The 26784-nt window shown below is 40.9% G+C and overlaps 1 protein-coding gene across 1 annotated transcript in view; it reads left to right on the top strand.

The window, feature by feature from the left end:
* The window catches only part of SEC13 (SEC13 homolog, nuclear pore and COPII coat complex component), a 40792-nt gene extending 19860 nt beyond the window's left edge, over positions 1-20932 (top strand). Inside the window, exons 6-9 of the mRNA XM_021069320.1 lie at positions 8972-9105; positions 9548-9671; positions 10605-10751; positions 20461-20932. Coding sequence (XP_020924979.1) covers positions 8972-9105; positions 9548-9671; positions 10605-10751; positions 20461-20574 — 519 coding nt within the window. The 3' untranslated portion in view covers positions 20575-20932. The remainder of the gene's footprint in view (positions 1-8971; positions 9106-9547; positions 9672-10604; positions 10752-20460) is intronic.

The raw sequence follows: 26784 nt of genomic DNA, 5'->3' as shown, positions 1-26784 counted from the left end.
CTAAATTTGCTGAGGTTAGTTTTGTGCCCTAGTATGTGGTCGGTCCTTGAGAATGTTCCATATGTGCTTGAAAAGAATGTATATTTGGGGGGGGGGGTGATGTAACGTCCTGAAAATATCAATTAAGTCTAACTGTTCTATTGTGTCATTTAAGGTCTCTGTTGCTTTATTGATTTTCTGTCAAGAGGATCTGTCCCTTAATATGAATGGGGTGTTAAAATCTATTATTGTTGTTCCATCAATTTCTCCTTTTATCTCTGTTAGTATTTGTTGTATGTATTTGGGCACTCCTATATTAGGGGCATATATGTTGATGAATGTAATATCCTCCTCTTGAATGGATCCTTTTGTCTTTAAATTTATCTTTAATCCTCTTCTTGAATGGATCCATTCTGCCCTTCAGTGCCCTTTGTCTTTACAGCCTTTGTGTTAAAGCTGTTATGTCTGATATGAGTATTGCAACTCCTGCTTTCTTGTTTTTTCCATGAAATATCTTTTTCCATCCCCTCACTTTCCATCCCCTCACTTTCAATTTATATGTGTCCTTTGCCCTAAGGTGAGTCTTTTGTAGGCAGCATATTGTGGGCTCTTGTTTTTTAATCCAGTCTACCACTCTGTCTTTTGATTGGAGTATTCAATGCATTGACATTTAAGGTAATTATTGATAAATATATATGTATTGCCATTTTAAACCTTGTTTTCCAGTTGATTTTATGCTTCTCCTTTGTTCCTTTCCTTTGTGGCTGGATGATTTTATTTTATGCTTATATCCTCCTCTTTTTAGTTTTTGGGAATGTGTTGTTTGGTTTTGATTTGTAGTTGCCCTGTTTTTCAAGTATGTTGATCTCTTCCTATATCTGCTTGCCTTCGACTGATAGTCATATAGGCTCAAACACATTCAAAAAAATTTTTAAATAAAAAAAAAGTATAAATTTTCTTACTTTCCTTCCCCACATTTTATGATTTTGATGTCTTTTTTTACATCTTCATGTTTATCCTTTTGCTTTTCCTTGTGTTTATCATTGCTTTACAAATAGGTTTTTTCCCCCCTTTTAGATCTCTGTGTACTGGCTTAAAGTGATTACTTTCCATTTTTTATTTTCTCCATCCTATATCTTCTTAATTCTTTCCTATTTAGAGGAGACCTTTTAGTATTTCTTTTAGAATGGGTTTAGTATTGCTGTATTCTTTCAGTTTTTGTTTGTTAGGGAAATTCTTTATTTCTCCTTCTATTTTAAATTATATTTTTGCTGGGTAGAGTGTTCTAGGCTGCAGATTTTTCTCTTTTAGAAATTTGAATGTATCTTGCCACTCTCTTCTGGCCTGTAGTGTTTCTGGAGAGAAATCAGCTGATAGCCTTATGGGGGTTCCCTTGTAATTAACTCTTTGTTTTTCTCTTGCTGCCTTTAGAATCATCTCTTTAAGGTTTGCCATTTTTATTATAATATGTCTTGTTGTGGGTCTGTTTGGTTTCAACTTGTTTAGGGCCCTCTGTGCTTCCTGTGTCTTGATGTCTGTTTCCTATAGAGTTGAAGGTGTTCATCCATAACTTCTTCAAATATATTTTTAATTCCCCTTTTTCTTTTCCTTCTGGAATCTCTATTATGCATAAACTGGCCTGCTTTATATTAGCCCATAGATCTCTTATATTGCTTTCACATTTTTCATTTGGTTTTCTGTCTGCTGTCCTGACTGGGTGATTTCCATTATTCTGTCTTCCAAGTCACTTATTCGTTCCTCTGCAATATTCATTCTGCCCTTCAGTGCCTTTAACTCAGCTTGTGACTCTGCAAATGAATTTTCTAATTTCTCTTGGCTCCTCATATTTTCTAGTTCCTTTCTAAAGTAGCCTGCATTACTGTTCATATCTGCTCTTCTTTCCTTCATATCCACTCTTAATTCCTTCAATCTTTTCACCATCTCCTTTTTGAACTCTATGTCTGTTAGACTGTAGAGGTCTTTTTCATTGTTTGCTCCTTCAGGAGAATTCACCTGTTCTTTTAACTGGGAATGGTTCCTGAGTTTCTTCATTTTGCTTATATTTTTATTATTCTTTGAGTTTAGGGAAAACCACTACTGTAATCTTGGAGGGCTGTTTACATGCAAGAGCACCCCTGGGTAGTTTGTAAGGGCTTACTTTGTGTTTGTGTGTTGGGGGTGGGGGGCAGTCTGCTTTTGATTTGGATGCTTGTTATCTCTTTCCTCAGTGTGTGCAGGCTGTTATCCCCTCTGTGTGCTGCCAGGGAGATGGAGGCAGTGGGCAGGGCTTGTAGCCAGTGCCTGGTCGCTGGGCCTTTGACATCGGTAAGGACTTACTGGAGGTGGTGCAGGCTGCTCCTGGTTGCAGGTCCCTGGGAAGAGGCAGTGACCCTTAGGCAGGTATAAATGGTACCCAGAATGTTTGGCATTGGCAACGGCAGGACATATGCATTCCCAGGGGAGTGAGAGCAATACAGGTGGCGCTCTGTGGTAGTGCCCTCTTCTGTGCTGACCCCTGAGATGACTGGGGCCACAGGTAGTGCCTCTTCATGGACCCCTAGTGATAGTAGGCCACATCCATGTCTGGAGTCTGAGATAGCTGTGTCAGTTTGCCCTCACCACCTCTACCCCGTGCAAGAGGCGCCCCACCTCCTGTAGCCTACACAAGCCTACCCAGACAGGAGGGGGCCACGGCAGCAATTGGGGCATGCAGGCCAACCCAGGCAGGAGCCTCCCCCAGAGCCTGTGGGAGCAGGGACCAGTGCATGGGGAAAGAGGCTGTAGTGGCAACCCAGGCTTCTTCCATGAACACTCCCAGTTGTGGTACTCTGTACTCCCACCCCTTCAGGCCATCTCCACGTAGCCCACAGCAGTCCTTTCCCCAGTACTGTTCTCTAAACTCCACATCCCAGGACCCAGTCCCTGCCCTTATCAGCAGACACACATCTCAGGTTGGGACGTGCAGGGCTGTGGCACAGACACTCTGTGTGGTTCTCACTCTGTCCTGCCTGTCATAGACTGCTTGTTGCATTCTTCTCTAAGCCTCCAAAGTTCCTTTTCTGTCCCAGCTGATAGAGCCACTGGCGAGGGGACTTCCAGGGTGGTGGAAACCTCTCCTCTCTGTCAACTCCCTCTCCAGGGAAAAGTCCCATCCTGCTTCCTCTTTTTTTCTTTTGTCCTACCCTGTTACATGGAGACCTTTCTTACCCTTTCAGGTGTTTGAGGTTTTCTCCTAGTGTTCAGTAGGTGTTCTGTGACAACTGTTCCATTTGTAGATGTATTCTTGATGTATTCTTGGGAAGAGGCAAGTTCCATGTCCTCCTACTCCACCATCTTGATCCCCCCCACACACAGTGTACATGCTTTATTTTCAAACTACTTTATTGTTAAAAGAGCTATCATCTGAGCCTTCAGCAAGTCATCATCTTTTTGCATTGGTAACATCAAAGATCACTCATCACAAATCATCAGAATAACTATAATAATGAAAAAGTTTGAAATACTTCAGGAATGATCAAAAATGTTGTTGGAAAAATGGTGCCAACTGACTAGCTTAATGCAGAGTTGCCACAAACCTTCAATTTGTTAAAAGCTTGGTTATCTATCAAGCACAGTGAAGCAAGACACACACAAGTGAAGTGTGCCTGTATTCTGCTGCTTTTAGATAAGATATTCTGTATATATCTTTAAAGTCCATCTGGTCTAATGGGTCCTTTAAGGCCATTGTTTTTTTATTGATTTTCTTTTTGGACGATCTATCCAGTGACATAAGTCAGGTGTTAAAACCCCCTACTGTTATTAATAGTATTGCTGTCTGGGAGTTCTCATCGTGGCTTGGTGGGTTAACGAACCTGACTAGTATCCATGAGGATATGGGTTCAATCCCTGGCCTTGCTCAGTGGGTTAAGGATCCAGCATTGTTGTGAGCTGTAGTGTAGATCACAGACATGGCTCGAATCCCACGTTGCTGTGGCTGTGGTATAGGCCAGCAGCTGCCGCTCTGGTTTTACCCCTAGCTTAAGAACCTCCATATGCTGCAGGTGTGACCCTAAAAAGACAACAACAACAACAAAAAAATATTGCTGTCTGTATCTCCCTTTAGGTCTCCTAATATTTGCTTTATATATCTTGGTGCTCCTGTATTGAGTGTATATATTTACCAATGTTGTGTCCTCTTGTTGGATTGACTCCTTTATCATTATCTAATGCCCTTTGTCTCTTACTACAGTCTCTATAGTAAAGATTGTTTTGTCTGATATTGATATAAGTAGTTATCTCAGCTTTTTTTGGTTTTCATTTGCATGGAACATCTTTTTCCATCCTTTCTTTCTCTGTGTGTACCCTTAAATCCAAAGTGAGTCTCTTGTAGGTAGCATATAGATAGGCCTTGTTTTTGTTTTTTTGTTTTTAATTTTTTTTTCCCCACTGTACAGCAAGGGGATCAAGTTATTCTTACATGTATACATTTTTTTTTCCCCACCCTTTGTTCTGTTGCAACATGAGTATCTTGACATAGTTCTCAATGAATCCTTGTAAATCTATTCTAAGTTGTGTCTGATAACCCCAAGCTCCCAATCCCTCCCACTCCCTCCCTCTCCCATCAGGCAGCCACAAGTCTGTTTTCCAAGTCCATGATTTTCTTTTCTGTGGAGATGTTCATTTGTGCTGGATATTAGATTCCAGTTATAAGTGATATCATATGGTATTTGTCTTTGTCTTTCTGGCTCATTTCACTCAGTATGAGATTCTCTAGTTCCGTCCATGTTGCTGCAAATGGCATTATATCATTCTTTTTTATGGCTTAGTAGTATTCCATTGTGTATATATACCACATCTTCTGAATTTTTTTTTTTTTAAATCCAGTCAGCCACTCTGTCTTTTGATTGGAGAATTTAGTCCCTCTACATTTAAAGTAAATATTGATAAGTAGTTACTTATTGCAATTTTGTTGTTTTCTGGCTTTTTATAGTTCTTGTTTCTTTGTGTTTTGCTCTCCTTTGTGATTTGATGGCCTTTGATGTTAGGCTTAGATTCCTTTCTTTTGTGTATCTACTGTAGGTTTTTGCTCTATGGTTACCATGAGATTTACATGTCACAGCCCATATATATAACAGTTTGATAACAACTTAAGTTTGAACCCATTTCTAAAACTCTACATTTTTACCCTCTCCCACCCACATTTTATGTTTTGATGTTACATTTTATGTCTTTTTATCTTGTATATCTTTTAGTTTTTGAGTTGTAGTTTTTATTACTTTTTTAACCTTCCTAATAGCTTAATAAGCAATTAATCTACTACCTTTAATATACATTTACCTTATAAGCATAAAGAAGATATATACTTTCATGTGTTTTCTTGTTACTCATTTCACCCTTCTCAGCTTAAAGAAATCCCTTTAAAATTTCCTGTAAGACTGGTTTAGTGGTGATGAATTCCTTAGGCTTTGATGTGTCTGGAAAATGCTGTCTTCCTTTAATTCTGATTGATAACTTTGCCAGGTAAGAGTATTCTTGGTTGGAGGTTTTTTTCTTTCATCACTTAGAGATACATTTGTTATCTTGATTTAAGGATGGTTTTACAGGGCACTTTATGTGCTGTTAAAGTCGATTAGATCTCAAAACTTGATTTAAAATTGGGAATATAAAGAGTGCAAGCTGTTTCTGGTATGCAAGAACTCAAGGACTATTGTTTCCATGAGCCCTTCCTGAAAGATCTACTAGAGAATAAGTTGTAGACAGCCAAAGTCACTAGAGAGACATCCATATAAATATATAGTTAATTATAAAGAACTTCAGGTCCTGTTCATGTGCCCAGCTAAAATGGAGTACAGCTGTTAAAAAACAGTGTGCAGGAGTTCCCGCTGTGGCGAAGCAGAAACAAATTAAACAAGTTGAAATCCGTGAGGATGCGGATTCAATCCCTGGCCTCATTCAGTGGGTTAAGGATCTGGAATTGCCATATGCTGTGGAGTAGGTTGCAGATATGGCTAGGATTCTGTGTTGCTGTGGCTGTGGTGTAGGCCAGCTGCTGTAGCTCCAATTTGACTCCTAGCCTGGAAACCTCCATATGCTATGAGTGCAGCCCTAAAACAAAAAAAAAATTTTTTAAAAGTGTGCAACACAAGCAGCTGGAGATCTAGACTTTGTAATGTAGGTACATTTACACAAAAATGCCTCCCTCCCAAAAAGAAACTGGGATTGAATGGGGAGGGCATTGCAAACATTTTTCTAAATGTTTTTAGTAATTATGTTCACAATATTATTATTATGAGACTATTCTGCTATGTGTGACATGAGATAAAATAAATAGTTATGTAGTGCTGAGCATCCCTAGTATCAGAAACACACTTGAGGAGTTCCCATCATGGTGCAGCGGAAACAAATCTGACCAGGAACCACGAGGTTGTGGGTTTGATCCCTGGCCTTGCTCAGTGGGTTAAGGATCCTCTGTTGCCGTGAGCTGTGGTGTAGGTTGCAGATGCAGCTCGGATCCCACGTTGCTGTGGCTCTGGTGTAGGCCGGTGGCTACAGCTCCAATTAGACCCCTAGCCTGGGAACCTCCATATGCCATGGAAGCAGCTCAAGAAAAGGCAAAAAGACAAAAAAATAAAATAAAATAAAAATAAACACACTTGAAATACAGTTTCTCATAAAAGAAACCGGAGCTCTTGAGGAAATGGCTAACCCCAGGTCTGAGGCGGGAAATGTACAAGAGGAGCCTGGAACATCTTTGCCACACCAGATAGAAAAGAAGGGATCAGTGACATACTAGAGTGTGTTAAAGGAGCAACTTGAACAGGCTCACACTAACAAAGATAGGCAGTTTGAGTGTAAAAATTTAGAGTAATTGCATAGAACTAAAACCTGTCAAATATGTTTAAATCCATGAGTTCATCTTGATATTTAAAAGAGAATCAGTCATCTGTGGAGAATGATACGGAACTAGTTGAAAAGAATCAAGCATATATCTTGCCTCTCCTATCTGATCTGTACCCCTGGGAATCCACATATTAAGGAGTGGAATTGACCCTATCTAGAGTATTTCATGTAATAAATGACAAAGAAATGAATGAGAATGACAGTATCACCATTTCGTAATGAATTGAGAGGTATAAATTATTGACAGGTGCTAAAACATTAAAAGACAATATGACATCACGTGCCTCCTGATGAAGGAATACACAACTACCTGAAGTCTTGGCAAAGGGAACAAACCTGAGTCTGATCCAGTCTTGCACCCAAATGACAGTTTTCAGGAATTTAGAGGAACACGCTGAATTGAATATGCAACAGCAAAAGCCAGCCTGAGAGACTGTAGGTCAGATGACCTTTTCTTCAACAGGAAAATTACAAGGAAATTAAAAAGATCAGAGGAGGGATCTATAAGCTAGGAGATGGAAAAAACATCCAAAAAAATGTTACACCAGTCAGAATAGCCATCATCAAAAAGTCTACAAATAGCAAATGCTGGAGAGGGTGTAGAGAAAAGGGAACCACAGGGTTGGTGGGAATATAAATTGGAGCAGCCACTATGGAAAAAAAGTAAGTAGTTTCCTTAAAAAACTAAAAATAGAGCTACCATATGAGCAGTCCCACTCCTAGGCATATATCTGGAAAGGACAAAAACTTGAATTTGAAAAGATACACGCACCCCAGTGTGTTAATAGCAACTCTGTTTACAGCCAAGATGTGAAACCAACCTAAGTGTCTATAGACCAATGAATGGATAAAGAAGATACAGTACATATACACAATGGAATACTATTAAACAATAAAAAAAGAATGAAATAATGCCATTTAGGGCAACACGGATGGACGTAGAGATTATCATACTAAATGGAGTAAGTCAGACAGATGTTATATGATATGTATTTGTGGGATCTAAACAAATAATAGAAATCTATGTACAAAACACAAACATACAGGCATGAAGAATAAACTTATGGTTACCAAAGGGGAAATGGAGGGGGGGATAAATATTGAGTATGGGATTAACAGGTACACACTACTATATATAAAATCAACAACAGGAGTTCCCATCGTGGCGCAGTGATTAATGAATCCGACTAGGAACCATGAGGTTGCGGGTTCAATCCCTGCCCTTGCTCAGTGGGTTAACGATCTGGCGTTGCTGTGAGCTGTGGTGTAGGTTGCAGATGCGGCTCGGATCCCGCGTTGCTGTGGCCCTGGTGTAGGCCAGCGGCTTCAGCTCCGATTAGACCCCTAGCCTGGGAACTTCCATATGCCACAGGAGCGGCCCAAGAAATGGCAGAAAGACAAAAAATAAAATAAACAACAAGAACCTACTGTATAGCACAGGGAACTATATTCAATATCATGTAATAACCTATAATGGAAAAGAACGTGAAAAAAGATATAACTGAATCACTTTGCTCTATACTTGAAAAATAACACAATATTGTAAATTAACTATAGTTCAATAAAAAGACTATCACAATTTTTTTTTAAATGTTTAAATGGCAAAACCAAACTGTACTGCCTAGGAATGTACATTTGGGTGACAAAGCTAAAAAAAGAGATTAGAAGTCAGAATAATGGTTACTTAACAGGAGAAGAGAAGGGCTGTGATTCAGGTAGGACATAAATGACATGGCTTCTTGGGTAAGTGGTAGTTTTATTTCTTGACTGGTAGTGATTACAGCAGTGCTTTAGAGTAATTTGTAAAGCCTTATATTTACTTTGTGGTTTTCTGAGTCTGTGCCTTCCCTTCATATATTTGCAAAATGTTCTGTTTCTTAAATTCCCGAGGATGCCTAATTCCTGCTTTAAGTGCACATTGCTGAAAAATAACATGCACTGTTAGGAATCTTTGCAGGAGAGTATGGGTGGCTTAATCCTTAGTTCATCAAAACAGTTATCCTGCATAATCCAGTCCTGAGAATTGGAGAGGAACAGCAGCCTCGGGTCTGCGGAAGCAGTGTCCTATTGCCAGGCCAAGGGACGGAGTCACCACAAGTCCCCCTCCTTTCAGATTGGCTGCAATGCCGTCAGTTGGGCCCCTGCTGTTGTACCCGGAAGCCTCATAGACCAGCCATCTGGGCAGAAGCCCAACTACATCAAGAAGTTTGCATCAGGCGGCTGTGACAACCTCATCAAACTGTGGAAGTAAGTGGGGTTGGTGATCTCAAGAGGGCACTTCTCACCTTCCACTTTTCTTACCATGATTCAGCCTCCATTCACCAGTAACAAGATCACCTGACTTTTTCCTTTCTGCCCATAGAAACTATCTTCAATCTGTCAGAGCACATCCTTTAAAAAATAAAAATAAAAAATATAACTTAAAAAAAAAAGCTTGCCCTTTGCTCAGGCACTTTTACTCTGCCTAAGTGCCAGCTGTTGGAGCCGACTTGTTGGCTGCGGAGAAAGAGCATTTCCTCCTTTATAGCTGGTGAGCTGAATACAGTTCTGTATGTTTAACAAGTGGAATCATAAAGATGGAATAGCTTCTCAGCCCCTATGGAGCCCACAGGGTGGGGGAGGAATGGAGGTATGGGGATGGCTCCTGGGCTGCTGCCTGCTGGGTTCTCCCACCTGTCTCCCCTGTTAGGGAGGAAGAGGACGGCCAGTGGAAGGAAGAGCAGAAGTTGGAAGCACACAGTGACTGGGTTCGAGATGTGGCCTGGGCCCCGTCCATTGGTCTGCCCACCAGCACCATTGCCAGCTGTTCCCAGGTCAGCTCACATCCATGCAAGCATCTCGTGTTATTTAATGGCAGGAAATCTCATCAGCCCTTGAAGTCCCCGTAGGTGACTAACGCACTGTGGGAAGCCCTTGGAAGGACAGGAGACACACTTTTAGACCGGTGCAAATAAGGAAGCACCTGTAGTCATCATGTGGTGAAGCCTTGGTCAGAAGCCACAGTGGCTGTCTTCCAGTAGGCCAAGAGTGGAGCCAAATTCAGGACAAGTCTCCCCTCCTGACCCTTTTATGGGTAGGAAGTGGAGGTGCCCAGCTGTCATTCCGAGAGTGTTCCCAATTAAGGACCGGGAGCAATGGGGAATTCTAAGACCCTGAGCTCACCTGCCTACTTTTCCCAAACAGATAACAGAATTAAGACCAAGGACAAGCCTGTAATTATATGCTGTAATCACCCTAGGAGAGAATTGAGCCAGGCCTTTTACATCACTTGAATCTGTTCCACTTGTCCTAAATTTAAGGGATTTTTTTTTGTGGAGGGTCCCCTTTTCATTCTCAGGGCTTAGGGTTTTTTTTTTTTTTTTTTTTAGACAGTTATATCCATCCAGCTGAGAAAGTACAGACCCAGAGAGAGTCAAAAGAGGGAAGTGACTTGGCAGATATGAGGAAAACCCAGAGAAAATTTGAGAATTGGTGATGCAAAATCCATTCCTGTAACTATATGAGGAAAGGAACCTAGAAGACTCCTGACCAATATGAAGTGTGTTTCCGGGATAGAGGAGTTAAAGCAAGGGTTTTGGGTGGAAGCTAGCTATGAAAGCTGTGGATACTCAGGAGGTCCTTGGCTGTGCTTGGCCGTGAACCCCCTACCCTCTTCATGCAGAGGCTCGACATGGCTCCAGACTGGGAAGATATCACCAGTGCAGGGTTGTCGGCCTTCGGCTCCTGACTAGTCTGTTTTTTGCCAGGACGGTCGAGTGTTTATTTGGACCTGTGACGATGCCTCAGGCAATACATGGTCCCCGAAGCTGCTGCACAAGTTCAATGATGTTGTATGGCATGTGAGCTGGTCCATTACAGCCAACATCCTGGCCGTCTCAGGTGGAGACAATAAGGTACATACACCCTGTATCTGTGACCTGGACTAAGAGGTCTATTTGTCTTTACTTTGTCCGCTAGGGAGGCACAGTTGAGTCTTCTGTCTAATGGCAGGTTTGGGAGGAACCTGAATGAAGGCTGTGTTTTGAGCTGTTTTACATCATTAATGCCTACGACACATACACCCCAACCCTAAGAGGTGGCATGTCCCCTAGTACAGATGAGAGAGAGGCTGACAGGTGATTTGACTTGCATAGCGGTCACAAAGCTGTTTGCTGGCAGAACCAATGATCAGGCCCAAGGTAAGTCCAGTGCCACAGTCTGTCACCATGACCATTTAACAACTCCATCTCCATGGTAACATTTAGTTAGTTCTGCCCCCAAAGCAAACAGCTAAGAAAAAGAACTCAAAAGTGAAAAAATGGAGCAGGACAATCCAAAACACCCAAAAAGTGTATCTTTTATTTTACTTTTTGCTTTTTTTAGGGCCACACCTACAGCATATGGAAGTTCCAAGGCTAGGGGTTGAATCAGAGCTATAGCTGCTGGCCTACACCACAGCCACAGCAACTCAGGATCTGAGCTGTGTCTACGACCTACAGCATATTGGAAATTCCAAGGCTAGGGGTTGAATCAGAGCTATAGCTGCTGGCCTACACCACAGCCACAGCAACTCAGGATCTGAGCCGTGTCTACGACCTACACCACGTATCACAGCAATGCCGGATCCTTAACCCTGAGCGAGGCCAGGGATTAAACCCGAATCCTCATGGATACTAGTCAGGCACGTTACCACTGAGCCACAATGGGAACTTCCAGCATATTAAATCAGTAAAATTCATAAGTACTTTCTTTGCACCAGAGTGTACCTCTTCATGTTGTGGTGTGAGCCATATGAAGGAAGGGACATGGTGCCCAAGGAGCCACAGGAAAATTTGGCAAAATAAAGACTAGCCCAGGGCAGGATAGCAACAAAGCATGTGTACTTGAAAATTCATCATGACCACTACTTGGAAACCTACCTTATTTAGTTAGGGACTCTCTGCCTTAGAGGAAAAGTCAGCTGAACAGATGGCAATGGCTTATTACTTCACTTCTCCAGTCGGCTTTTTTTTTTTTCAATTTTGGTAAAATATATGCAACAAAATTGACCACCTTAACCATTTTTACCTGTGCACTTCTGTACTGTTAATTCACACGTCGTGCAGTCATCGCTGTCGTCAATTCAGAACTCTTCCTCATCCTAAACTCTGAGATTCTGTACGCATTAAACAGCACCCCCCCCAGCCACTCGGAAACCCCCATTTTGCTGTCTCTATTTCTATGAATGGACTATACTAGGGACCTCATGTAAGGAGAATTATACAGGATTTGTCTTTTTGTGACAGGCTTATTTCACTTAGCATATTGTCTTCATTATGTTGTAGCATATGTCATCATTTCCTCCTTTTTGAGGCTGAATAATATTCCATTGTGCCACATTTTGTTCTCTGTTCTCCATTGATGGACACTGGGGTGCTTTCCACCTTTTGGCTGTTGTGAATAATGCTGCTGTGCACAGGGTATACAAGTAATATCACTTCAGGACCCTCTGCAGGCAGCTTTTTCCCAGCCTTGGGTCCCTTTTGTGTTCAGTGGTCCCAGAGAATATAGCAGGCCCTATCTGAGAGCCATAGCATTTGAACTGGAATGACCCTCCAAAAACAACTAATCCAGCACTATTTCTAGTGGGTGCCAACGTCAGGGCTAGAGCCCAGCTTTGGACAGTGTACCCTGACTGGCCTCGGTAATATTTACAAGATAATGAGCAAGTGCATAGTTGTACATTTCATGTTTTGGGGTCTGCTTTTATGCGTCTTACTCTTCTTTATAAGCCTGTTTCCTACGAAGAGTTTAGCTCTTTTGCTGTCTCTATAGCATTCCTTCACTGAAGGACTTAGTGTGTTTTCATTCCAGAGCATTCTGCACACTGCATGTTTGTAATAAAATGTCCCTGAGTTCTTAAAATCATTCTTATCAAATAGGGTTTTTTTGGGTTTTGTTTGTTTGTTTTTTTACTACAGTGTAATTGTCCCTCTCCAGGGACAAGCCTTTTCAACTCTTAACTGTTTCTTCTGCTGTTTATTTCAGTGTAGAAATAATATACTCACTGATTTTTTGTCTTCCTCTACCCCAGTTCTCACATTTTTGCATTGTTAAACTTGTTCAGATTACCCACCCCCCCAGCGCTAGAGCTCCTGAATCAGTGGATCTGGGCTGGGACACAACAGTTTGCATTTTTCACAAGTCGCCAGATGCTGCAGACTCACTGTGGTCACTTTTGAGAGCAGTTGCTCTTTACCACCCCAAATCCTCTCTCTCAAGCTCTGTCAAACTGGTTAGACAGCACCAGAGTTTACATTTTTGTTACTTTGTATTACATCATTATTCACAACATTGCCTCTTATTCCTAGGGTTTTTTGTTTGGGGCTTTGCTTTGGGGTTTTTTTTTCCTTTTTTGTTTTTGTTTTTGTTTTTGTTTTCTTTCTTTCTTTCTTTCTTTCCTTCCTTCCTTCCTTCTTTCCCTTTTTAGGGCTACACTTGTGGCATATGGAGGTTCCCAGGCTAGGGGTCATATCAGAGCTGCAGCTGCCAGCCTGTGCCACAGCCACAGCAATGCTGAGCCACATCTGCAACCTACACCATAGCTCATAGCAACACCGGATCCCTAACCCACTGAGCGAGACCAGGAATTGAACCTGCATCCTCATGGTTACTAGTCAGATACGTGCTGAGCCACAACAGGAACTCCTCCATTTTTATTGAGATATAATTGACATACATCACTATATAAGTATATACCATAATGGTTTGACTTGCATATAATTGCATGATCATTTTGAAATGATCATTGCTATGAATTTAGTTAGCATCCATCATCTCATATTAACAAGAAAATGCAAAAAAGAAAAACTTATTTTCCCTGTGATGTTAACTCTTAGGATCCACTCTCTTTAACAGTTTTCATATATATCATACAGCAGTGTTAGCTATAGCCTTCATGCTGTACATTACATCCCTGTGAGTTATTTATCATTCAACTGGAAGTTTGTGTGTTTTCACCACCTTCCTCCTATTCCTCCTCCCCCTATGCCCTGCCTCTGGTAACCACAAATCTAATTCCTTTTCTATGAGTTTGGTTTTTTGTTTTCAGATTGCATATACAAATGAGCTATTGCAGTATTTGTCTGACTTATTTCTCTTAGCATAATGCCCTCAAGGTCAATCTCTATTATTGCAAATGGCAGGATTTCTTATTTTTTTATGGCTGAATAATAGTCCAGGCTGTGTATGTGTGTATGTACCACAACTTCACTATCCAGTTATACGTTAGGCGGATACTTAGGTTTTTTTCCCATGTCTTGGCTATTGTAAATAATGCTGCTATGAACCCAGGAGTGCAGATATCAAGTTAGTGTTTTTGTTTTCTTTGGATTTACACCCAGAAGTGGAAATTGCTGGATCGTGTAAGTAACACACTGATTGTGCCACTAGAGCACTTGAATTGCTGGATCATATTGCTGAATCATATGGTAGACTATTTTTAATCTTCCATGTTTTTCCATAGTGACTATATCAGTTTATAGTCCCACCAACAGCACACAAGGGTTCTCTTTTCTCCACATCCTCACCAGCGTTTGTTATCGCCTATCTGTTTTATAGTAGCTATCCTGTTTTTTTGTTGTTGTTGTTGTTTTCTTTTTTCTTCTTTGGGCCATACCTGTGGCATATGGAAGTTCTCAGGCTAGGGGTCGAATCAGAGCTGCAGCTGCCAGCCTGTGCCACAGCCACAGCAATGCCAGATCTGAGCCACATCTTTTTATCTACAGTGCAGTTTGTGGCAACACTGGATCCTTAACCCACTGAGTGAGGCCAGGGATCAAACCTGCATCTTCATGGATACTAGTTCTTAACCCACTGAGCCACAACAGGAACTCCTATAATAGCCATTCTAACAGGCATGAGGTGATAGTTTGGTTTTGATTTTTGTTTCCCTAATGACTAATCATGTTGAACATCTTTTTATGTACCTGTTGGCCTTTCATATAACTTCTTTGGAGAATTGTCTGCTAAGGTCTTTTGCCCATTTTGAATTGGATTATTTGGTTCTTTTGCTATTGAAGTATATAAGTTTCTTTATATGTTTTGGATATTAACCCCTTATCAGATACATAATTTGTGACTTTTTCTGATTCTGTAGGTTGTCTTTTCACTTTGCTGGTGGTTTCTTTTACTGTGCAAAAACATTTTAGTTTAGTTTGATGCAGTCCCATTTGTTTAATTTTTAATTTTGCTTACTTGTACATTAGGTGACATATCCAAAATATTGCCAAGACCCATGTCAAGGGGCTTTTTTCCTGTTTTCCTCTAGTATTGTTATGGTCTAAGGTCTTAGATTTAAATGTTTAACCCATTTATTTCTAGCTAATTTTTGTGAGTGGTATTATATAGGAGTCCAGTTTCATTCTTTTACATGTGAGAATCCAGTTTACCCTATACCATACATTGAAGAGACTGACTTTTCTCCAGTGAATGTTCTTGCCTCCCTTGTCAAATACTTGTTGATTTATATGTGCATTAGTTTATTTCTGGGCTTTCAATTCCGGTTTATTGATATATTTGTTTTTATGCCGATGCCAAACTGTTTTGATTGCCATAGCTTTATAGTGCAGCTTGAAATTGGGAAGTACAATCCCTCCCACTTTTTCTCTCTCAGGATTGCTCTGGCTGTTCAGGGTCTTTTGTGACTCCCATGTGAGGTTTGATTTTTCTACTACTCTAAAAAATGCCATTGGAATCTTGGTAGGGATTGTGATGAATCTCTAGATAGCTTTTGATGGTACAGACACTTTAACAATGTTCTTCTGATTCATGATCATGGGAAACCTTTCCGTTTGTGTCTTCAGTTTCTTTCAGGAATGTCTTTTTAGACTGTAGCTCTTTCACTTCATTAAGTTTATTCCTCAGTATTTTATTGTGCTTGCTCTTTCTTTTCTTTTTAGGGCCGTATCTGCAGCATAGGGAAGTTCCTAGACTAGGGGTCAAATCAGAGCTGCAGCTGACGACCAGCCTACGCCACAGCCACACCAGATCCAAGAGTCGCATTTGCGACGTGTGATGTACACGGCAGTGTGACTTCATTGCGGTGGCAATGCTAGATCCTTTAACCCACTGAGTGAGGCCAGGGGTCAGACCTGCATCCTCATGAATACTAGTCAGGTTCTTAACCTACTGAGCCCCAGTGGGAATTCTCATATTCTATTGTTTTTGATGCTACTGTAGATGGGTTGTTTTTGTTTTCAATCACTTGTTGTTAGTGTATAGAAATGCTGATTTTGGTATGTTAATTTCACTTCTAATTTAGATGCCTTTTCTTTTACTTGCCTGATTACTCTGGCAAGGATTTCCAGTACTGTGTCCAATAGGAGTGGTGAGAGTGGGCACCCTTGTATTGGTACTGATTTTAGAGGAAAAGCTTTCAGCCTTTTGCCATTATGATATTGGGTGGAATTACTATATATGATCTTCTATTATAAATTGGCTTGAGAGTGTTTCCTTCTCTCTCTCTTTTTTTTTTCCAAGGAATTTGATGAAGTGTTTGAAATTCACCAGTGAAGCCTTCCAGTCCTGGGCTGGCTTTTGTTCTTTGGGAGATTTTTGATTACTGATTCAATTTAGTAATTGGTCTGTTCAGTTTCTATTTCTTTCTGAGTTAGTCTTGGTAGTTTGTTTTTTTTTTCTTTTTAGGGCCACACCCACAGCATATGGAGTTTCCCAGGCTAGAGGTAGAATCTGAGCTATAGCTGCCAGCCTACACCACAGCAACACCAGATCTGAGCCAACCTACACCACATCTCACAGAAATGCAGGATCCTTAACTCACTGAGCAGGGCCAAAGATCAAGTCCACATACTCATGGATGCAAGTTGTGTTCATTACCACTGAGCCACAATGGGAACTCCAAATTTGTGTATTTCTGAGAATTTTCCATTTCTTGTAGATTATCAGGTTTCATAGTAGCCTCTTATGATTCTTTGGTATTAGTTGAAATGTATCAGTTTCCATTTATAATTTTGTTGATTTGGGTCCTCTCTTTTTTTCCCTGATTAGTCTAAAGATTGGTTAGTTTTGTTTATCTTTTTGGAGAACTCTTAGTTTGGTTCTTTTCTTATTCTCTATTTATTTCTACTACTCTGTTTCCTTCTGCAACTGAGCTCGGTTTGTTTTTCCTCTTCTAATTCCCTAAGGCATAGAGTTAGGTTGTTTATTTGGATTCTTTTTAATGTAGGCATTTATGGCCAGGAACTTCCTTCTTAGAACTCTTGCTGCTGCCCATAAGTTTTGGTATGTGGTATTTCTATTTTTTGTTGATCTTGAGGTTATTTTATTTCCCTTTAATTCCTTCTTTGATCAGGTGAGTGCCATGTAATTTCCATGTATTTATGAATTTCCCAGTTTTCTTGTTACTGATTTCATACCACTGTAGTTAGAGAATATACTTGGTATTTCAGTCATCTTGAATTTATTACTAAGACTTGTTTTGTGGCCTAACATATGGTGTATCCTAGAAAAATTTCCAAATGAACTTGAGAAGAATGTGTATATTCTGCTATTGTAGAAAAATACTCTCTATATATCTGTTAGGTTTTTTTGGTCTGTAGCGTTGTTCACCTATGTGGTTTCCTTATTGATTCTCTGGATGATTTATCTGTTGAGAGTAGGGTATTAAGGTCTCCAGCAATTATCAGATTGCTATTTAACTTTGTTGTTTTGTGGGTTAGATGCTTTGGTGTTGAGTATTTCCTTAATGTATTGAACCTTTATCATTATATAATGATATTCTTTGTCTCTTTTTATCATTTTTAAAGTCTATTTTCTCTGAACCAATATGTAGCTGCCCCTGTCCTCTTTTGGGAGGTTGAGGGTGACATGGGTTAGGGTATCTGTTCGAAATAATTCTTCCTGTCCCTATACTCTTAGTGTATATTTGTCTTTAAAGCTAAAGTGATAGGTGTCATATTGTTGGATCTTGGAGTTTTTTTAATCCATTTAGCCATTCTCTATCTTATTATTGGAGAATTAATCTATTCACATTTGATCTATTTACATTTAATTATTGATGAGTAAGGATTTACTGCCCTTTTTTTTCCATTATTTTCTGATTTTGTAAATCCATTGTTCTTTATCCTGCTATCTTTTTTTGTGTTTTGATACCTTGCAGTATCAGTGTGCTTAGATGACTTTTTAATCTTATTTTGTGTTTTTCCTTGTGATTGTAATTGTTTAAAGTGAGTGGTATAATTTTAGTTTCAGTATAATTCCTCAACTTTATGTTTTTACCTCCCACCCCCTCACATTTTAAGCTATTGAGAACTGGAGTTGTAAGTGATATATAATTCACTTACCGTATAGAATTCAACTTTGACTATGTATTTACCATCACCAGTGAGTTTTATATTGCCTTCTTAAGTTCCTGTGATTTAATTAGTGTCCTTTTTCTTTCCACTCACAAAATTCCCTTTAGCATTTCTTGCAAGGCAGGTCTGGTGATGGTGAATTCCCTCAGATTTTGTTTATTCAGGAAAGTCTTTATCCCTCCTTCATTTCTGAAAGACAGCTTTACAAGGTATAGTATTCTTGGTTAACAGGAGTTTTTTCTTTCAGTATCAAATATGTAATTCCCTCCTGTTCTGCCTTGAGAAGTTTATCTTGAGAAATCTGTCAAGAGTCTTGTGAGGATGCCTTCCTTAAGTAACTTCACTCTTGTTGTTGACTTTTAATTCTCATGTATCTCAGTGTGGCCCTATTCAGATTCAGTCTACTTGAGTTTCTTTTGGCTTCTTCAATCATTATTGCTTTAAATATATTTTCTGTCCTTTTCTCTTCTGGAATTCCCATATTATGTCTGTAGACATTCTTCACTCTTTTTGCTCCTTTGGATAATTCCAGTTATCTTATTGTTCAGATCACTGATTCTTTCTTCTGCATGGTCAGGTCTGCTTTTGAGGCTCTATTGAATTCTTAACTTCACTTAGACTGTATTTATTTATGGTTTTGGTCAAACTTCTCATCTTATTCATGCATGCATTGTTTTCCTATTTTGTTCAGTTGTCTGTGTTCTTGTAGTTCACCAAACTTCTTGAAGAGGATTATTTTAAATGTCTAATAGGTGACAGATCTGTTTCTTTAGGATCCATTATTAAAGCTGTATTGGTTTCCTTTAGTGGTCTCGTATTTAAGTGGGGGCTTTTTTGTGATCTTCACCCCCTGTATTGGAACAGTTGTCTCTTCTTGCATACCATACAAGTTTGCTTTGGTAGAGGCTGTTCTTGACTAGCCAGCTCAGTTTGGGTTTCTGGCTATGTCTGCTGATAATGTCCTTGGGCAGGTAGGACCTGCTGTTAAGGTCTGTTTTGGGGTGAGGCAATTGTATCAACTCAGTGTGCCACTGACTAGAGATCAGCTGGATAGGATGGGCAGCTTAGGTCCCTGCCCAAGTGCAGTTGTAGTACAGGCTTCTCAGTTGCCTGGCTTCTCTGGTTAGGCTTACTCGACAGTTGGGGCTGGCTCCTCTATTCAGCAATAAGTGGGGCTTGTGGATGAGATTTCCTGCCCTGGCAATGCAGTAGGATGGGACCCAGACCATGCATGGCTTGTTGTGTGGGGAGCTGAACAGAGTCCCTGGTTTCACTCTGGGTGTGATCAGCTCTGCCCCCCTGCTCAGTTGCTGGGTCACCATGGCTTCCAGGTGTTCTCAGGAGCCTTTCTGATGGCAGCAGGGGGGCTGCAGTTCAGGAGTACAGCCTCGGTAGGTCTTAGAGGGCCCACATTTCAGGCAACTCCCAAATTTTTTCCAGGCTGACTTTGAGGGGAGGGGAGTAGGGAGCAGGCATCTACAGCAAGTAGAGCTGTGACTCAGCTCTTGTGCTGTAGGTGGACCAGGTGCAGCAAATCTTGTTTAGGAACCTAAGTTAGATAGACCTGCACGCTACACAGTTCCCGGGGCAGTCCTGCAGATGATGAAAGCTGCTCTTGACACTACGGCTTGGGCTCTGCAGCTGGGACCTCAGGCTCTGCCGAGAACTGAGTGCTGGTTGTTGGATCAGTTTCACACACTGGGGCCTCAGACTCACCTGCCATCCCCGTGGGGCATATCTAGTGTAGCAGCTCCTGCAGTGATGACCACAGTGCTGAGGCAAGGGCTCTGGATGTCACCCTTGGGCTCTTGTTCCACTGGAGGGGCCCTGGCCTCACAGAAGTCCTCTGCCTGGTGCTGTGCCAACCTCAGGAAGAGATGATGTGATCAGTATGCAGCAGGTCTCAGTCTCTGTGGTGCAGGGGGTATGTCAGCCTCACTCACGTGTTGTAGGATTTGCTCAGTGGTGTCTCATCCATGAGTAGTGGTTAGTTCTTCTGAGACGAGAGTAAAGCTAGGAACAGTTATGACCAATTGTGTCACCATTTTCATGACAACATTCTTACTCCTTTCTGGGTGTGAATTTTTACTCCTTTACTTCCATTTTGTGGGGATTTTGGGCGGGGGGCGGGGACCAAGATCAGTGCTGAGTTTACCCCCAAGGCTGTAAGCTCTGGTTCCTGCAGGAGATCTTGGCTGTCTTTAGGCAACCGGCGAGAGGAGGACAATAGGCCATACCTCTAACAAGTTGTGTGGGTGCTGGCTTGCAGGTGACCCTGTGGAAGGAGTCGGTCGACGGGCAGTGGGTGTGCATCAGTGATGTCAACAAGGGCCAGGGTTCCGTGTCCACTTCAATCACAGAGGGTCAGCAGAACGAGCAGTGACAAGACAGGCCGGGCCTGGCTCTTCACCTGCCGCCTCCAGGACTGCCCCTCCTGGGCCAACTGACCAAACAGCTAGGAGGAAGAATGCCAAACTCCCACAGGCTCACTCTCCCGGGAGTCATACCAAACGCAACCAGATTGATCATCTGCCTTAACATGATCTAATATGGTTTGTAATTTCTTGTCCAGCTGAACGCACTCTTGTTATGAGGGGAAAAACTACGAATGACCTTCAAATTTATTATTTTAAAGTATTTTTGGTCACTTTTATGTACCTTTTCGGTTCAGACATCATTTGTGGTGGGGAGCGGGGGGATTGTTTTCAGAATAATTATTAAATAAACTCATATTGCTTATAGCTCTTCCCGCATTATCCTAACCCTGCCCTACAGCCCTCATTTTAACTGTTGTTGGTCAGTGTCCTAGAACAGCATTTCCCAAGACCCGGGTCCTTGTGGGCCTGAAGAAACCCCACCCATAGAGCTGGTTAATCACTATTTAAGATTTTAAGATTTTTTGTGACTCAATTGATGTTAAAGGCACCATATGGAGCGGTGTAAGAGGAGCACTCAACTGCACCTTCAGGGAGGGGCCTGTGGCCCAGCTCTGCTACTTACCCTGAGTGCACATCTTCTGCCATGGACAGAGACGAAGTCTGTAGGAGTTAGGAGACTGACCAAGAAAGTAGGCACAACTCACCACGTTTACTGCCTTGTCAGTGGAAGGAGGAGCCTGTGATGGAGAGCACAGTTCTGGTCCTCACTGACCCTGAACCAACTATCACCTCTCAGCAGAGGCCCTGGGACCTGAATCAGTAGTCACACTAGCTGGCATTTACTGAGACCTGCGTTAAGTGGCACAAACTTGGATATCTCATACATAAGGCAGCCCAGCAAACCTGTGTAGGCTCATAACCCCGACTTACTGGTGAGGAAACTGGCAAGGAGGTCCAGACTAGCCGAGGCCTGTCCACCACCACATGCTAAGGCCAGCACTGGCCTCCTCACCCATCTCAGCTTGGAAACCTCTCGGGTGGAATCAGGGAAGGAGTACCGCTGTCCTCGGTGGAGCTCATACCAGGCCTTTATGTGAGCACTTAGATGAAAGGTCAGCCACTCAGCTGCAGGAGGCTGTGTCTGTTTCTTGTCTGCCTTTCAGCAGCACAGTCTGTTTCGAAATCTTAGATCATAACATATCCAATGGAAAAAGTGGAAATACTTTGAAATGAGGCTAGAGGGGCCAGGGTCTGGCCCACTTTGCCTCCCAAGTTGTTCTAAAAAGCCTCTAGAAAACTATGAAAATTGCTGCTTCTTTCTTCCCATTATTCAGATGTGAAACAGTTCAAGAAAGCACCTTTGCACATACTTCGCAGTCGACACCAATTCCACTGACCCCTACTTCACTCTACATTTCTGCCTTCCCTTATAAGCTCTGTGCTCCTAAGAGCAGAGCTGGTCTTCCTCACAGGGCCTGCCACCATCAACAAATGAATAACGAGAAGGGACTGGTCCCGTGTCGCACAGTGACAGGTCATTGGGCTCCTGGCCACAGGTGCTATTTACAGCCTACACCACCAAGATCACTTAAAATTCTCTGGAAGTAAATGAAATTACTCTGGTGAACAGTTTATGCTTAAGGTGGTAACATGTTAGCCATTCCTAGAGTGAGATAAATACCCCACATTGTTACAGCAAAATAGGCCACTCAGGTGGAAAGACCATGTTGTATCAATCTTCCAGAGCAGTTGCCAAGTCCAAATGGATGGATGTAAGGGTAGTTTAAAAGATACAGTTCTGGTTAAGAAAGAAGGTGGTAGCAGCCACATTGTTTTTCAATCTTTTCCTAAAAACAAAGCAACTAGAATAGTGAAAGAAGCCCTCAGACATTAAGGTGGCCCCTCAAACTCTAGAACATCAAGGAGCAGGGCCCAGTTATTTATAGCATAATACCTGTGTAGGATCAGCATAGAGAAAAAGGAAACTTTTAATGGTTCTTTGAGTCAGGAAACAAGAGTTCCCATCATGGCTTTGCAGAAACGAATCTAACATACATGAGTCAGGAAACCAAGAATTACCATCCAATGTGCCATCCGTTCTCAATGGAAAACTCAGCAAGTCATGGGTGAGGACTGTCAAAACTGGGAGAAGAATCCCACGCTTTCATTGAAAAGTGAATTCAAAATGACTAGGGGGCATATTTCCATTTCTACACATAAAGAATTTATAATGCCAAGAGCTTCCCTTACATGATAAATGACTAGAAAACACACACAAAAAAAATATATGAAACAACTGTTTTCAGTGTTTCTGTGTTTTTCCAGAAAAAGGCAAACAAATGAGGGGGTCACCATAATTGCTCCAGCTTTCACCTGGTGGCTGTTTCCAGGAAAGGACCAGAACACAGGATCCAGAGCTGAGAAGGCTAAGCCAGCACTTGCAGAGCAGAGTACTTGAAAAGAGGGTGCTACTTGGACACACGAGCTCCTGGGATCTGCTGATGGGTCTTGACCCAGGACTAACCTTCATATAGAAAAGCAATAGACTAAACAATTCATGCAACTCACAGAGTGGGAGTGGTTCATGTTCCCAAGAACTAGAGTCCAACATCTTCACAATCACAGGGCATTAGGTCAAGTCCCAAGAAAGACTGTGCTTTAAGAGTACACCTTATGTGGACCTCCCAGTCCTGTCTGCCCTCAGGAAGTCCTCCTTTGCTTCAAAGAAACACTGTTAGCCCCATCAACACTCCAGAAAAGCCACACTGCCTCAAAAAAGATTGACCAACAACGCCAGCCCTCAGGAAATATTCCACGGCAGTGACAAGGCAAACACTGCCCGATAATGGAGAGTACAGCTCCCTCAGGAGAAAGAAAACAACAAGCAAGATGAAGAAGCTGAGAAACCACCCCCAGTCAAACCAACAGGAGAACTCACCTAAAACAGTCAACAATGAAACAGATCTCTGCAGTCAGACAGACCTGGAGTTCAAAAGAGAAATAGTGAAAATACTGAAGGAATTAAGAGAAGATATGAACAGTAATGCAGATACCCTCAGAAAGGAACTAGAAAATATAAGGAGGAGCCAAGGAAAACTAGAACATTCATTTGCAGAAATGCAAACTGAACTAGGGGTAGTAAAAACCAGAATGAATAATGCAGATAAACGAATCAGTGATATGGAAGATAGAATAATGGAAATCACTCAATCCAGTCAACAGACAGAAAACCGAATCAAAAAACTGGAAAGCAATATAAGAGGCCTATGGGATAATATAAAGCGGGCCAATCTACGCATAATAGGAATTCCAGAAGGAGTAGAAAAAGATAAGGGAATGGAAAATATATTTGAAGAAATTATCGATGGAAACTTCCCAAGTCTAAAGGATACTGGATTCAAGATACAAGAAGCACAGAGGGCCCCAAACAAACTGAACCCAAACAGACCCACAGCAAGACACATCATAATAAAAATGGCAAAAGTTAGTGATAAAGAGAGGATCCTAAAGGCAGCAAGAGAAAAACAGAATGTTACCTACAAGGGAACCCCCATAAGAATATCAGCTGATTTCTCTACAGAAACACTACAGGCCAGGAGGGAATGGCAAGAGATATTTAAAGTGCTAAAAGGAAAAAATATGCAACCTAGAATACTCTATCCAGCAAGAATATCATTTAAAATAGAAGGGGAAATAAAAATTTTTCCCAACAAACAAAAACTTAAAGAATACAGCAACACAAAACCCAGGTTAAAGGAAATATTGAAAGGGCTTCTCTAAACCAAAAAGAAAGGAAGGAAAGGGAAGAAAAAAGAAATGAAAAAAAAAAAAAGAAGAAGAGGAAGAACTAGGACTGAGGAAACCGCAGTCAGAGAGCAGTCACTCAAATAAGCCAGCATACAGATTTAATCATGAACATGCTTCAAACAAAATAAAATTAAAAAGAAAAAAATAAAAAAGAGTCATCAAAACCATAAAATGTGGGCAAGGGATGTTACGAGGTAAATAACCCTTTTTGTTTGTATGTATGTCTCTCTTCTTAATTTTAATATAGTAATGAAGTGTGTGAACTTACAGGACCATCAGGCTAAAACACACAATTATGGGAAGGAGTTAGCATACTTAAAAAAACAGGGCAACCACAAGCCAAAACCAAATATTGCATTTGCAAAAAATGAAAAAAAAAAATACACTCAAGCAGATAATAACAGGAGACCATCCAACCAAAAAAAAAAAAAGGAAGGAAGAATGGAGAACCATAGAATCAACTGGAACGCGAGGTTCAAATGGCAATAAATAATCATCTATCAATTATCACCTTAAATGTCAATGGACTGAATGCCCCAATCAAAAGACACAGAGTGGCTGAGTGGATAAAAAGGCAAAAACCTTCAATATGCTGCCTACAAGAAACTCACCTTAGGACAAAAGATACATATAGATTGAAAGTGAAAGGGTGGGGGAAAATATTTCACGCCAATAGACATGACAGAAAAGCAGGAGTCGCAACGCTCATATCAGACAAAATAGACTTTAAAAACAAAAGACATAAAGAAAGACAAAGAAGGACACTATTTAATGATTAAGGGATCCATCCAAGGAGAGGATGTTACTATCATCAACATATATGCCCCAAATATAGGAGCACCCAGATACATACAACAAATATTAACAAACATAAAGGGAGATATTGATGAGAATACAATCACAGTAGGAGACCTAAATTACCCCCTCACATCAATGGACAGACCCTCTAGACAGAAAACCAATAAAGCAACAGAGATCCTAAAGGAAACAATAGAAACGTTAGACTTCATTGATATCTTCAGGACACTACATCCAAAAAATCAGAATACACATTCTTCTCAAATGCTCATGGAACATTCTCAAGAATCGACCACATATTGGGACACAAAGCAAATCTCAATAAATTTAGGAGCGTAGAAATTATCTCAAGTATCTTCTCTGACCACAATGCCATGAAATTAGAAATCAACCATGGGAAAAGCAAAGAGAAAAAACCTACTACATGGAGACTAAACAACATGCTATTAAAAAACCAATGGGTCAATGAGGAAATCAAGAAGGAAATTAAAAATTACCTTGAAACAAATAATAATGAAGACACAACCTCTCAAAATCTATGAGATTCTGCGAAAGCAGTGCTCAGAGGGAAATTTATAGCAATACAGGCCTTTCTCAAAAAAGAAGATCCCAAATTGACAACTTAACCCTCCACCTAAACGAATTAGAAAAAGAAGAACAAAAAAGTCCTAAAGTCAGCAGAAGGAAGGAAATTATAAAGATCAAAGAAGAAATCAATAAAATAGAGACTCAAAAAACAATAGAGAAAATTAATAAAACCAAGAGCTGGTTCTTTGAAAAGGTGAACAAAATTGACAAACCCCTGGCCAGACTCACTAAAAAGAGGAGAGAAAGAACCCAAATAACCAAAATTATAAATGAAAAAGGAGAAATCACAACGGATACAGCAGAAATACAAAAAACCATAAGAGAATACTATGAACAACTGTATGGCAACAAGTTTGACAATCTGGAAGAAATGGACAATTTTCTAGAATCTTACAGCCTGCCAAAACTGAATCAAGCAGAAACAGACCAACTGAACAGACCAATCACTAGAAATGAAATTGAAGAGGTCATAAAATCACTCCCTACAAATAAAAGTCCAGGACCAGATGGCTTCACAGGTGAATTTTATCAAACATATAAAGAGGAATTGGTGCCCATCCTCCTTAAACTCTTTCAAAAGGTTGAAGAAGAAGGAATACTCCCAAAGACATTCTATGAGGCCACCATCACCCTCATTCCAAAACCAGGCAGAGATACCACCAAAAAAGAAAACTATCGCCCAATATCATTGATGAATATAGATGCAAAAATTCTCAACAAAATCTTAGCCAACCGAATCCAACAACATACCAAAAAAATTATACACCATGACCAGGTTGGGTTCATCCCAGGTTCACAAGGATGGTTCAACATACGCAAATCAATCAGCATCATACACCACATTAACAAAAAAAAAAGTCAAAAATCATATGATCATCTCAATAGACACAGAAAAAGCATTTGACAAAGTTCAACATCCATTCATGATCAAGACCCTCGCCAAAGTGGGTATAGAGGGAACATTCCTGAATATAATCAAAGCCATTTATGATAAACCCACAGCAAATATAATACTCAATGGG

Source organism: Sus scrofa, chromosome 13, assembly GCF_000003025.6.
Source record: "Sus scrofa isolate TJ Tabasco breed Duroc chromosome 13, Sscrofa11.1, whole genome shotgun sequence".
Classification (NCBI taxonomy): domain Eukaryota; kingdom Metazoa; phylum Chordata; class Mammalia; order Artiodactyla; family Suidae; genus Sus; species Sus scrofa.
This window is presented reverse-complemented; position numbering and strand designations above follow the sequence as displayed.